Source organism: Urocitellus parryii, chromosome 1 (genome assembly GCF_045843805.1).
Source record: "Urocitellus parryii isolate mUroPar1 chromosome 1, mUroPar1.hap1, whole genome shotgun sequence".
In the NCBI taxonomy this organism is placed as follows: Eukaryota; Metazoa; Chordata; class Mammalia; order Rodentia; family Sciuridae; genus Urocitellus; species Urocitellus parryii.
In genome coordinates, this window is record NC_135531.1 from 230,750,414 (window position 1) to 230,764,049 (window position 13,636).

Sequence of the window (13,636 nt, forward strand, 5' to 3'; positions counted from 1 at the left end):
ATTTAATACAAAATGCAAGATGTAATATACCCACATATATTGTACAAGTCTTTTTAACACCAAAACAAACAGATAACAACAAACACATATTACAGCACAAAACACAAGAAGGAAAGAATACAAATTTTAGACAGCACACAAAATGGCAAGAACATTTCTTTCTTTTCATATAAGTACCTTTAGGAGGTGCAGGTTCAGGTTTTTTGATGACAGGAAATTTCTTCTCTGGGACAATCTTTTTGGGCTCCTCAGGCACTTGAAGAGGAAGAATTTCTTTTAGTGTTAGATGATTTTAGGACAAATTAGATGATAACAAATGAACAATAATAATAGTAAAGACCACACATTTTTCTTTGGCACGTACATTGTAAAATTCTTAGTACCAAGGTTTGATGTGTGAAAATATCTTTTATTCTTGTTAAGGAAGTCAAATTTCAAGCAAGGAGATAGAACACTGATATTTTACTCTAATATAAGATTTATAATAAAAACACAAATCAGATGACCATATTTTTCCCCACAGTGGATCCTGCCTAGTACCTGGTGGAGGTGGAGGGGCTTCTGGTTCCTCCTCTTCCACAACAGGAGCTGGTTCTTCCTCTGCAGGAGCAATTTCTTCAGGCTCTTCATATACTTTAAAGATATCAGTTAATTTTATTTCAGTGTGTGGAACAAATTCTAAAATGCATAAAGCAGCAAAGCAGTAAATAATTATCTTGATTCTTCTCTGGTTTCCATTAATCGATTCTCTTACTTTTGTTAAGCTGAAATCTATTTTATTTGCAGCAACTTCTATATCTATTGATTTAATGCTTTGAAAGCTCTTGTGGTGTTTAAAGTCATTTAATCTCATCAACCCTCCCATTTTCCTCTGTGTACATTTGACAAACTTTGTTTAATACAAACATGACCTATGTAGATACTGCTGATTGATAACCCTGTGTAGCTTTGAGATGGGAGCTAATTGACAATGAGGACGTAAGACAAATAAAGGACAGGAAATGACCAGGAATAATGAGTTAGCCAAGAAGAGAAAGAAAGCTTAAATGAGAAATAGTCACAAGTGTGGCAAGCTCATTAGTGGTCTTATGTGTACCTTCTGGGGGAGGAGACTCCACTTTCTTGGGAACTGGAACAGCTGGTTTCTCTTCTATGACAGGTTTCTTGGGCACTTCTGGCACTTTAAAGATATTGGTTAGTTTTACTTTTGAGTAGTTGAGAAGTACATGAAATTTACACCAAATCTATTTCATATTTTGTTCAATTAAATCAAGAATAAATTTCACAACAAGGTCAGGGATCAGCCCTTGGATCCCGACCCGGGGTGGAGGAAAGTAGGCCTATCAATAATCACAAAACCATGTTAACTCTTCCAACCCTTATAATAAATGCATCAATGTTTTTAAAAATAGTGATTTTTGAAAAGACATAAACCTTAAACATTCAGAGTAGCTGTTTTGTGGTTGTAACTATAAGATGATTGGCAAACAAAGAGTTCCATAAATAGGGGACTTTGGGGACCAAGAAGGTCACTTTTTTGTAGAACCTCATTAGTGACATGTACCTTTAGCTGGTGGGATTTCTGGCTTTGGAGGAACAGCCACTTTCTTTTCTGGAACAACTTCTTTGGGAACTTCAGGCACTTTAAAGATATTAGTATTTTAACATTATGAATAATCACCAGTAAACACTTGCCACATTTATACACAACAAAGCAATTTTTTTTAAAGAGCTGGAGGCCATATCTATTTCCATCAAAGAATAGAAAGCCACTTGTACCTTTAGCAGGTGGAACTTCTGGTTTCTTAACCACAGGAGGTACTTTCTTTTCAGGCACGACTTCCTTGGGGACCTCGGGCACTTTAAAAGATATTAGTTTTTAAGCTCATAGTTTCAATGGCATATGAAGGTCCACTAGACATAGCAGTGAATGGAATGTGACACTTAAAGACAGACATTTTTCTACAGGCAGTGAGTGGCAGTGAGAAGTACCTTTCACTGGTGGTGGTTCGGGTTTCTTGGCCACAACAGCAGGTGCTTTCTTTTCAGGAACAGGCTTCTTAGGTGGTTCGGTCACTAAAGTTATTAGAATTTGTTTTAGAAGCAGTGAAGATGAAAGCAAAAAGAAACAAGTTCACAGTGCCTGGAACTGTGAGGGCAAGAAGGGGGGAGGCATCCCAGCAGCTTAGCCAAGTACCTTTAGGAGGTGGGGCAGGAGCTGGCTCTTCCACAACTTCAGCAGGAGGCTCTTCGGGGACAATTTCCTCAGGCTCCTCATACACTTTAAAGACATCAGCTTGTTTTAATACCAGAAGAAACATGGATACCATACTTTACAAAAGTATTCTCATATCACTAAGAAGAGATTTTTCTCTTTTAAAAGATAGTAGTTTGAATAGTTTTGTGGTTACCTGCAGGGGGAGGACTTTCCGGTTTGGGGGGAATAACTTCCGTCACCTTCTTTTCTGGGACAGCTGCCTTTGGCACCTCAGGTACTTTAAAGATATTAGTATTTCCAAGATTAGACAGAGTAGAGACAAAAGGACGATATCAAGCACAGTGACATAGTGACATCGGGGTGACTACCTTTAACAGGTGGGACTTCTGGCTTTTCAGGAGGCACCACAAGCACTTTCTCTTCCAGGACAAACTCTTTGGCAGTCTCAGGAACTTAAAAGAGATTAGTGAGATTAAATTGAGGATTTATGAAGACCGCATGGACTATTCTCAAGAGTAGAAGTTATGTCTTGGGAAGCCTCAGGTGAGTGAGCAGTACCTGTGACAGGCAGGACTTCTGGCCTTTTAAGAGGCACCACGGTCACTTTCTTTTCAGGGACAACTTCCTTGGGAGCTTCACGCACTTAAAAAAGAGATTAGTGAGATCACACTTAGGATTTATGAAGACCATGAGGACGAAATATTCCCAAGAGCAGAAGATTTAAGCCTTGTGATACCTAAGGTAGTGACAAATACCTTTAGCTGGTGGGACTTCTGGCTTTTTAGGAGGTACCACGGTCACTTTCTTTTCAGGGACAACTTCCTTGGGAGCCTCAGGCACTTAAAAGAGATTAGTGAGATTACACTTAGGACTTAGGAAGACCACGAGGATGAAATATTTCCAAGAGGAGAAGATTTAAATCTTGTGACATGTGAGGTGAGTGACAAATACCTTTAGCTGGTGGGACTTCTGGCTTTTTAGGAGGCACTACGGTCACTTTCTTTTCAGGGACAACTTCCTTGGGAGCCTCAGGCACTTAAAAGAGATTAGTGAGATTACGCTTAGGACTTATGAAGACACGCAGACTATTTTCAAGAGTAGATATTATGTCTTGGGAAGCCTCAGGTGAGTGAGCAGTACCTGTGACAGGTGGGACTTCAGCCTTTTTAGGAGGCACCACAGGCACTTTCTTTTCAGGGACAACTTCCTTGGGAGCCTCAGGCACTTAAAAGAGATTAGTGAGATTACGTTTAGGATTTATGAAGACCATGAGGATGAAATATTTTTAAGAGCAGAAGATGTAGATCTTGTGATGCCCAAGGTGAGTGACAAATACCTTCAGCAGGTGGGACTTCTGATTTTTTAGGAGGCACCACAAGCACTTTCTCTTCCAGGACAAACTCTTCAGCAGTCTCAGGAACTTAAAAGAGATTAGTGAGATTAAATTGAGGATTTACGAAGACCGCATGGACTATTTTCAAGAGTAGAAGTTATGTCTTATGAAGCCTCAGGTGAGTGAGCAGTACCTGTGACAGGCAGGGCTTCTGGCCTTTTAAGAGGCACCACGGTCACTTTCTTTTCAGGGACAACTTCCTTGGGAGCTTCACGCACTTAAAAAAGAGATTAGTGAGATTACACTTAGGACTTATGAAGACCACGCAGACTATTTTCAAGAGTAGATATTATGTCTTGGGAAGCCTCAGGTGAGTGAGAAGTACCTGTGACAGGTGGGACTTCAGCCTTTTTAGGAGGCACCACAGGCACTTTCTTTTCAGGGACAATTTCCTTGGGAGCCTCAGGCACTTAAAAAGAGATTAGTGAGATTAAATTGAGGATTTATGAAGACCACACGGACTATTTTCAAGAGTAGAAGTTCTCTCTTGTAAAGCCTCAGGTGAGTGAGAAGTACCTGTGACAGGTGAGACTTCGGGCTTTTTAGGTGGAGCCACAGACACTTTCTTTTCTGGGACAACCTCTTTGGGAGCCTCAGGCACTTAAAAGAGATTAGTAAAATTATCCCTAGGACTTCTACATACCATGAGAATGAAACATTTTCGAAAGGAGAAGAATTATGTCTTATAAACCCTCAGGTCAGTTACAAGTACCTGTGACAGGAGGGGCTTCTGGCTTTTTAGGAGGCACCACTGTTTGCTTTCCAGGGACAACGTCTTGAGGAATTTCAGGCACTTAAAAGATATTAGTAGTTTTTCACTTTGGTTAGTGAGGTAACAGGATTAAAAAATGTTTCCAAAAGCAGAAGAGAGATTTCTTCTGAAGAATAAGGAGAGGGGCAAAAGTACCTGCCACAGGGGGGGCTTCTGGTTTGGGGGGCAGGGCCATGGGGACTTTCTTTTCTGGAACTTCTTGAGCAGCTTCAGGCACTTGAAAGATATTAGTAGTTTTTTCATTTAATGAAGAGCCATGGACCAAACGAATTTTCAAGAATGAAAGAGAGATTTCTTCTGCAGAACAAAGACCCGGTGACAAGTACCTGTGACAGGTGGGGCTTCTGGCTTTTTAGGAGGTACCACTGGCTTTTTCTTTTCAGGAATAATTTCTTGAGGAACTTCAGGCACTTGAAAAGATATTAGTAGTTTTACACTTTGGTTAATAATGAAGAGAAATGGACTGAAACTGTTTTTTCGAGAACGAACGAGATATTTCTTCTGTAGAATACGGTTTAGCTGACATATACCTGGGACCGGTGGAGCTTCTGGCTTTTTGGGCAGTGCCTTGAGAATTTTCTTTTCTGGCACAACTTCTTGAGCAGCTTCAGGCACTTGAAAGATATTAGTATTTTTAGAATTTACAAATCGTGAAGGCACGTATTAGCATGATTGTGAGGAGAATAGGATGGTATTTTTTTTTTCTAAGTGGGAAAAAATACCTTTCACAGGTGGGGCTTCTGGCTTTTTGGGCACCAATATTTTCTTTTCAGGTGCAACTTCTTTAGGAGCTTCAGGAACTTTGAAGATATTAGTATCTTTTAGTTAGTCACTATAAAGGGAGAATCTTGACAACGCATTTCCCACCAAATACAATTTGTGAGACAGGTGGACATTACACACTTTCCCCCGCCCCCCTGAACAGGTGACTGATAACATGTAAGGATACTTACCTTTGACAGGTGGAACTTCTGGCTTTTTGGGAGGAGCCACTGGTACTTTCTTTTCAGGGATGGCTTCCTTTGGTGGCACTTCAGGCACTTCAAAGATAATTTAAAATATGTATTTAGAATAGGTGAGAACAATTAATATCAGAGCATATAATCATACACCAAGATATTGTGGATAGCTCCCGGCATGTTTTAAAGATTGGAATTCTATTACTTTAATTAGAATTCTATTACTTTAAGGTTTAAGATTTTTGTACATAATTTTCTAGTCAAAAGAGCAGTTATCTGTCTCCCTAATTTGTACAGTTTGACATTACCTTCAGGGGGAGGACTTTCCGGTTTGGGGGGAATAACTTCCGTCACCTTCTTTTCTGGGACAGCTGCCTTTGGCACCTCAGGTACTTTAAAGATATTAGTATTTCCAAGATTAGACAGAGTAGAGACAAAAGGACGATATCAAGCACAGTGACATCAGGGTGACTACCTTTAACAGGTGGGACTTCTGGCTTTTCAGGAGGCACCACAAGCACTTTCTCTTCCAGGACAAACTCTTTGGCAGTCTCAGGCACTTAAAAGAGATTAGTGAGATTAAATCCAGGATTTACGAAGACTGCATGGACTATTTTCAAGAGTAGAAGTTACGTTTTGGGAAGCCTCAGGTGAGTGAGCAGTACCTGTGACAGGCAGGGCTTCTGGCCTTTTAAGAGGCACCATGGTCACTTTCTTTTCAGGGACAACTTCCTTGGGAGCTTCACGCACTTAAAAAGAGATTAGTGAGATTACACTTAGGACTTATGAAGACCATGAGGACGAAATATTCCTAAGAGCAGAAGATTTAAGCCTTGTGATACCTAAGGTAGTGACAAATACCTTTAGCTGGTGGGGCTTCTGGCTTTTTAGGAGGTACCACGGTCACTTTCTTTTCAGGGACAATTTCCTTGGGAGCCTCAGGCACTTTAAAGAAATTAGTGAAATTACACTTAGGATTTATGAAGACCACATGAACTACTCAAGATCAGAAGTATGTCTTGTGAAGCCTGGGATGAGTGACAGCTACCTGTGACAGGTGGGACTTCTGGCTTTTTAGGCGGAGCCAAAGGCACTTTCTTTTCAGGGACAACCTCTTTGCACACCTCAGGCACTTAAAAGAGATTAGTATTTTTTTACACTTAGAAAATACAAAGACCACAAGACACAATGAAACATTTTTAAGAACAAAAGAACCGTTTTACTCTCTTGAACTTGAGATGGTAGTAGCAAGTACCTGTAATAGACGGTGCTTTTGACTTTGGGGTAGGCACTTCTGTTACTTTCTTTTTGAGGGTCACTTCTTTGGGAGCTTCAGGCACTTTGAAGATATTAGTAAATTTACATTTGAGTCAAAAGTGGTGAACACAGACACGAGTTACATTTACACATCACAAGAATTTTCAGGACTAGAAAGGTGGCCCTTTCTATTTTCCATCCTCCCTAGTCCTTGTAAGGGAACCAGTTGAGAATGTACCTTTGACAGGTAAGATTTCAGGCATTTGTGATAAATACACTTTTTTGGGGAGGCACATCTTCTCTGAGAGCCTCAAGCACTTTAACGATATTAATATTTTTTACATTGAGGAGTTAAAAGAATCAGGACAAACAGGAAACACATTAGACAGAAGACTTTTTCCCACCCTTTTCAGCTTCTAGCAAGATATACCTTCTTGGGCAGGAACTTCTGACTTTGGGGGTAGAACCCCAGATGTTTTCTTTTCGGGGACAGCTTCTTGAGGAACTTCAGACACTTTAAGAAATTAGTATTTTTACATTGAGTGTTATGAAAATCACAAGGAATAGCAAATTAATTTCAAAACTTGTTGGAGTCAGTTCTTGAGCCTGAGGGTTTAGTGACAGGTACCTTTAGCCGAGGGAGCTTCTCTCTTTTTGGAAGGAGCTCTTTTTGCAGGAACAACTTCTTGAGGAGTTTCGGGCACTTGAAAGATATTAGTATTGTACGTTTAAGAGTTAAAATATTCGTGAAAACAGTAGCTACAATAAGATTGCGAATGCAACTTTCTAGAACTTTCTTTCCCTTCTTCATCACTACACTAACCTAGAGGGATTCACGGATCCTTGAGAAGAGGGACTTGCCCTGCTCTACTACCCGGCAGTGTTCTTGTAACGCCCACACCCTCACTGCACAGTATAGTCAGCCCTCCGTATCCATGGATTCTGCATCCTCCATTTAACCAGCCACAGATGAAAAAGTTGTGTCTGCACTGTGTATGGATATATTGTTTTTCTTATCATTTTTCTCTAAACAACATAGCAAACAGAGATTTATATAGTATTTACATTTTATTAGTTATTATGAGTAATCTAAATGATTTCATATATATGAGGTATGTTATTAATTACATGGAACTGGTACCTCATTTTATGTAAGGAACTTGAGCATCCATGGATTTTAGTATCTGTGGGGTCCTGGAACCAATCTTCCATGGAGACAGAGGGAGGACTGTATTTTTTGAACGAATCCTTTTAGTAGAAAGGTTTTAGTTTGTGGTAGGAATAGCCACAAATTCTTTCTTTCTAGAGGGAATTATGAAGCTTCAGTTGCCTTAAAGATATTAGTATGTTTATGTTTAGAGTCACAAAGAGTGTTAGAAAAAAACAGTTCTAGGAGCAGAAGATGGATAATTTCTTCTTCCATATCTGTTCAGAGGTGGCATGTACCTTCCATAGGTGGCATTTCTGGCTCTTCAGGAACATCCTCAATGACTTTCATCTCAGGAGCAGCTTCTTTTCTGGCTTCTGGTGCATTGAAGATATTAGTATTATTCTCAGAGGTTAAAAGGATCAGTAGAGATATTAATTCCATGAACTGAACCTAAGTGATTTTTATGGCTACTAGGGTGCTTCCTTCAAGAATCTGATGAGATGCAAAAATCTTAAGAGTCATCAAATCTTACTTGTTTTTGTTAATTATTCTTTAGCTCCCTAGGGCCTTGTCCATAGTAGACACTTATTAAATAAATGAAGGAATGAGAATAACCATGATGCCTTTTGGGGAGGTGTTTCGATTTCAGAGGGAACTGCCATGGGTTTTGCTTTTACAAGAGACAATGTCTTGAGGTGGTTCTAGCACTCTCTAGATATTAATGTAGTGTACTTTTGAGTTATGAGGAGCAGTGAAGAGTTCCAGTCATATACAGAAATGCTACAGATTGGGAATCCCCAGAATCTGATTCTTAGTACCAATGTAAATGCCTGCTTATCAGGGGTTGTTTTTGTTTTTTTATTTTTGGTCAGTTCAGGTGCTATAAATATTAATAATTTTTTTTCTTACAATTGTAGGTGTATAAAAAATTAGATTATTGAAAGTGAAAAAAAAAAGATGGCTACTAATGGTATCTTTAGCAATTTAGTTTGTGAAGATAAAACAGGTGTTCTTATCTGTGTTGGCTTCTTTTTTGTACCCTCACCTTAGTCACATTAAAGTAGTGTTTTCTGGGGCTGGGTTTGTGGCTCAACGGTAGAGCACTTGCCTTGCAATGTGAGGCGCTGGGTTTGAACGTCAGCACCACATAAAAATAATAAATAAAATAAAAATATTTGTCCATCTACAAGTTAAAAAAAATTTTAAAAATAGTGTTTTCTGAGTTCAGGAGAGAACAACCAAAAGATGCTAGACTGAGAAAGAAAGATCAGAGTACTTGGGTGTTCTTTCAATTCCAGAATATCATGGGCATTATTAAGACATTTTTATTCTGGAAGCTTTGAAAAGTTCCCAGCTTTTAATGTATTTGAAAAATGTTCAAAATGGGAAAATGTATAATGCTTGAAAAATAAAACATGGATCAGGAGTGGAGCAAACATTCAGAACAGAGTGCTCGGGACTGAAACCACAGTGAATGGGCTTAACACGTGACCATTTAGAGGAGGAGTTGGTGCCACTAAATGACAGAGGTGCTTGATTATGCACCAGAAGGTAATTATTCATCTCTCATGAGACTGGAATTCCAGAATTCACCAGCCTGTCAAAATCACTTTCCTATTAAAATATTTACTTACTGCTAAAAGCACACATATGAATGTGAAATAGCCGATTCCAAGAAGATTTAACATCACAGAAATATATTTAGAAAGAGAGTTCCAGAATTAACTGGAATTCTTAGTTTTAGAAGGCTCTCAGATGTGTCTCATGGGTAAAAAATGATATTACAAGAACAGCAACTTCACATCGAATATTTCATTTTCTTTAAGTCATGATTTTCTAAACATATTTCTATGATATTTCCTATTGGAAATCAGTAATTTCATATTCATATGCTTACTTTAGCACTAAGTTTATCTTAATAGGAAAAACAATTCTGAAAGGCTATATTTCCCGAATTTCCGGTCCCATGGAGGACTGAAATATTGCCATCTCATGCACAATCTAACACCTCTGTTATTTGATGGCACTGAATGAACCAATTCAATCTAGTCTTGTGTCCATTATTTCTAGCTAGTCTGATTTTTATTATTTTTAAAGGAAAGATACCTGTTTCCTATTGAAGAATACATCTGGGTCATATTTGGACATAATATGTATACATTGTTTTCTCTGTAATCCTCATAAACTGTATAACCCAACTATCTTTCATCTGTATAAGTTAAATATCTTCTCCTCTCTATTGCTTCTTGAGTGGCTCACTGGGCCATGCGTATACTTGGTCAAACTTCTTCTCTGGGGACCCATTTCTCTGAAATCATTTCCTTGGTAACCACTGGTACTTTGAGGATATTAGTATTTTTACATGTGTTAACCATTACTACAAACATGAGATAAAAAAGCCTACTTTATTGTGACTTGTACCTGTTGGTGGTAATGTTTTTCTTCTTTTGGTAACAAGAGTTCGTCTCTCTGGAACCTCTTCCTTGAAGATTTCAAATTCTTTAAAGATATTAGTAGTGTTTAGTTAAAACAGGCAAAGACAAAGACATGACATACAAAGAATTAGGTATACTGACAGATATTGTAATTTTAAGTTGGAAATTCAATTTTTTTAAATAGTGTTTCTTTGAATATTATTTGAGTGGGTCTTGACTTTAGATGGTAATTCTTTGTCTTGGGCATCTTTGTCAGATGCTTTAAAGATATTAGTATTTTAGCATTATAGTTCATGAGAATGTACATAAAATTCTAATCAGATTTTTTTCGACTTTAGAAGAAAGATTTTCTTCTTTAGATTTTCATAACTAGAGAATTATACCTTCAGTTGGAGGATGTTCTGGAATTTTAAGAACAGCCTCAGGTAACTCCACCTCTGGAAGAACTTCTCTGGTTGTATCAGGTGCTTTAAAGATATTAGTAGGTTTGTACTTAGAAGTTGTAAAACAAGTCAATTATATAACATGCAGTTATTGAATCTTAAAGATATTCATCTGAGTTGGACACAGTTGAAAAATACCTTTGGTTGCTGGTACTTCTCTTGTTTTAGGAATAGTCACATATATTTTTTCTTCTGGAACAACTTGCTCAGGTGGCTCAGGTGCTTTAAAGACATGAGTACAGTTATATTTATAAATGATGAAGAAAAATATTGAGCTTCTAAACTGAACCCCCAAATCAATTTTCAAGACTGGATCATTGATGTTATATACCTTTTGCTATTCTGTATTTTGCCTTTTCAGGATGAGTCACAAGCACTTTTTCTTCTACAACCAATTCTTCAGATGCTTCATAAACTTTAAAGATATTAGTATTTAGATAATTAGGGGTATTTCAAGGTGGATGAAGAATAGTATCAATAAAACAACATATAATATACACTCATCACCCAAATTAATGATAGTACACAGACATGAATGCAATGACTGAACATGAGTTTCACTCCCAGTTTTATGATACAGGACTCTTTATGGCATTTATTTATGAGAATGATAATGAAATTGAGGAATTCATCAGGCAAGGACCATAAAATTCTTCAATTTTTTTTCTGCAGGAAGTTATTGATAAAATTGTCCAATTGCTCTACTTCTTAATGGATTTGTGCATAAAAATCAGGGAAGATATTGAGCTACACTTGGGGAATTTGCTTTCTACATTTGACCTATTGCAAATTCATGTAAATATTTTCCACTTCTGGGAGGGAAAGTATATTTTAAAATCATATCTCATTTATGGATTCACAGCTTAAAATGAGTGTGAAAACCATTTAAGGATTAGAAGGAGAAAAGAAAAAGGAAAAATTGATTAAATATTTGGAAAATAAGGCCAATAAAAATAATAAAGGATTTCTTCAGAATTTAAAAAGGAAGACTGTCTGACAGTAAGAACTAAATTCAAATATAGAAAAGGTATTCAAAGGATGGGGTGATTGTATACTTTTATCACAATATAGTATAAATTTTTTTAGATTAAAAATGGAATATAGCATTTTTACTATTCAGAGTCTTAAATAGAATTCTTTTTCATAATATTTTACTATTAAAATTGTTTAATTGTAGTTTTGCATGAAGGCAAAAAAAGTCTTGATAATACTTTTTGGGTTTTTAATGGTCTTGTAAATTTATAACCACTCAGGCAGCATTGCCAAATGTTAATGATTGTTGTGAGGAGTAAAAAAATAATAATGGTGGAGATCCTGGTTCTTTGAAATTAAACTAAAATATTATGGTTCACTTAATGGTCTAAGAAAACAAACTGCTTCAAAGCAAAAGTTGTTTATAAACAGAGGTTAGAAAAATTCAATAAGACAAATGCTTTTTCTAAAATTGGGTAATATCATATATTTTTTTAAAGTATAAGGAGATATATCTTGTCTAAGGCTTGGGGTCATTCAAATTATTTGAGACAAATATTTACAAGATATTAGTATGTTTACTTTTAAAAGTTATATAGATGAACACAGTGAATTTGAGAACACAGATGAAACCAAAGAGAACTTTAAATTTTTCTACACTCACTGTATATTTCTGTGTCTTCGGGAAGAACAACAGGTTTTTCTTCTTCCATAATTTTCTTAGGCATCTCAGGAACTTTAAAGATATTAGTATACTTATTGTTATTAATAAGAAATATAAGATATTAAGAATATAAAGAAACAACATACGAAGATTTAATATCACATTCAATTGCTCTGGGCAATGAAAACTATCTTGGAGATACTTTGAATTGTGATCACTATAAGTGTATACCTTTAGCTGGTGGAATTTCAGGCTTCTTAGGGACTGATACACGAACTTTTTCTTCTGGAACAATTTTCCTGGGTGCTTCAGGTGCTTTAAAGATATTTATTTGTCTTATTTTAAAGAAGATCATAATTGGATATAGAAAAATCAAGACCAAAACCAAAAGGGGCCTCTACCAAAGGAGAATGTCAAAATTCCAGAATTTTGCATGGACATACAGTGTATTCCTCTTAGATTTTGCCTTATTGATAAGTTCTTTGTTATATCACAGACACTCTGCTCTTTGGAGATAACGATCATTTGATATTGTCATTTAAAACATTTTTTTACTTATTCCCAGAGGAACTTGAAAAGAGCTTCTAAGATGGATTATATTTGGAAGAGAAGTGGAGGGGTCAATATTATTTCATTATTACTTAAGAAAAGGACCAATAAAAACAGTAACTTTCAGACTATGTCTTTGTTCCCAAAGGGTCACCACATAAAAGGAAAGATCATGCTATAGAACAGAAGTTGAAATTTAGGCCATTAACAGTCATTTTGTGGCCCTGAGGGGAGAATGGTCTCTCTCCTCTGTAGAAAGTGAATAAAAAGGGATTTTTATTAGTGGTAATCAGCAAAGGCAGGTACCTTTAGGTGATGGAACTTTTGGTTCTTCAGGAACACGAACTTTTTCTTCTACCACAGCTTTCTTGGCCACCTCAGGTACTTTAAAGATAGCAGTAAAAAATTTCTTATACTTTTAAAAAGTTGTAAAGATTTTTAACACGGAGAACATAAGAGATATAGAAACAAAGCAGGATATAGCCACAATATAAAACACAGACATACTTAACAATACTAAAAATGAGTTAAAATTTGATGAAATATCCAGGAGATTTCTCATATTAAAATGGTAAGAACTTGATAAGAAGAATTATAATGCCCCTTCACTTGGTATTATTTCTGCTTGACTTGGTGGAATAATCTGTACTTTCTCTTTTCAGTGATAACTTTCTTATATAAGTTATATGCTTCAGGGACTTTTAAGATATGAGTTTATATTATTTATTAGAAGCTTTACAAAATTTCTATTGTGAAATTCAAGAGGTTAGCAAACATAAAGGAGGGACATTAAACACATAGAAACTATGTTTTTATATTTAATA

The 13,636-nt window shown here is 36.7% G+C and overlaps 1 protein-coding gene across 23 annotated transcripts in view; it reads right to left on the reverse strand.

Annotated features, from left to right (window-relative positions):
• The window catches only part of Ttn (titin), a 266,326-nt gene that overhangs the window by 120,838 nt on the left and 131,852 nt on the right, over positions 1 to 13,636 (reverse strand). For 13 of the 23 annotated variants that reach the window (XM_026391974.2, XM_026391969.2, XM_026391972.2 and 10 more), the window contains 15 exons: positions 13,119 to 13,196; positions 12,495 to 12,578; positions 12,264 to 12,335; positions 10,959 to 11,042; positions 10,766 to 10,849; positions 5,337 to 5,423; positions 2,587 to 2,670; positions 2,412 to 2,495; positions 2,198 to 2,281; positions 1,993 to 2,076; positions 1,780 to 1,860; positions 1,565 to 1,642; positions 1,097 to 1,180; positions 541 to 633; positions 178 to 255 (listed from right to left, as the gene is read on the reverse strand). In XM_026391974.2, coding sequence (XP_026247759.2) covers positions 178 to 255; positions 541 to 633; positions 1,097 to 1,180; positions 1,565 to 1,642; positions 1,780 to 1,860; positions 1,993 to 2,076; positions 2,198 to 2,281; positions 2,412 to 2,495; positions 2,587 to 2,670; positions 5,337 to 5,423; positions 10,766 to 10,849; positions 10,959 to 11,042; positions 12,264 to 12,335; positions 12,495 to 12,578; positions 13,119 to 13,196 — 1,239 coding nt within the window. The remainder of the gene's footprint in view (positions 1 to 177; positions 256 to 540; positions 634 to 1,096; positions 1,181 to 1,564; positions 1,643 to 1,779; positions 1,861 to 1,992; positions 2,077 to 2,197; positions 2,282 to 2,411; positions 2,496 to 2,586; positions 2,671 to 5,336; positions 5,424 to 10,765; positions 10,850 to 10,958; positions 11,043 to 12,263; positions 12,336 to 12,494; positions 12,579 to 13,118; positions 13,197 to 13,636) is intronic. The other 10 variants (XM_026391986.2, XM_026391985.2, XM_026391984.2 and 7 more) reach the window with 6 other exon arrangements.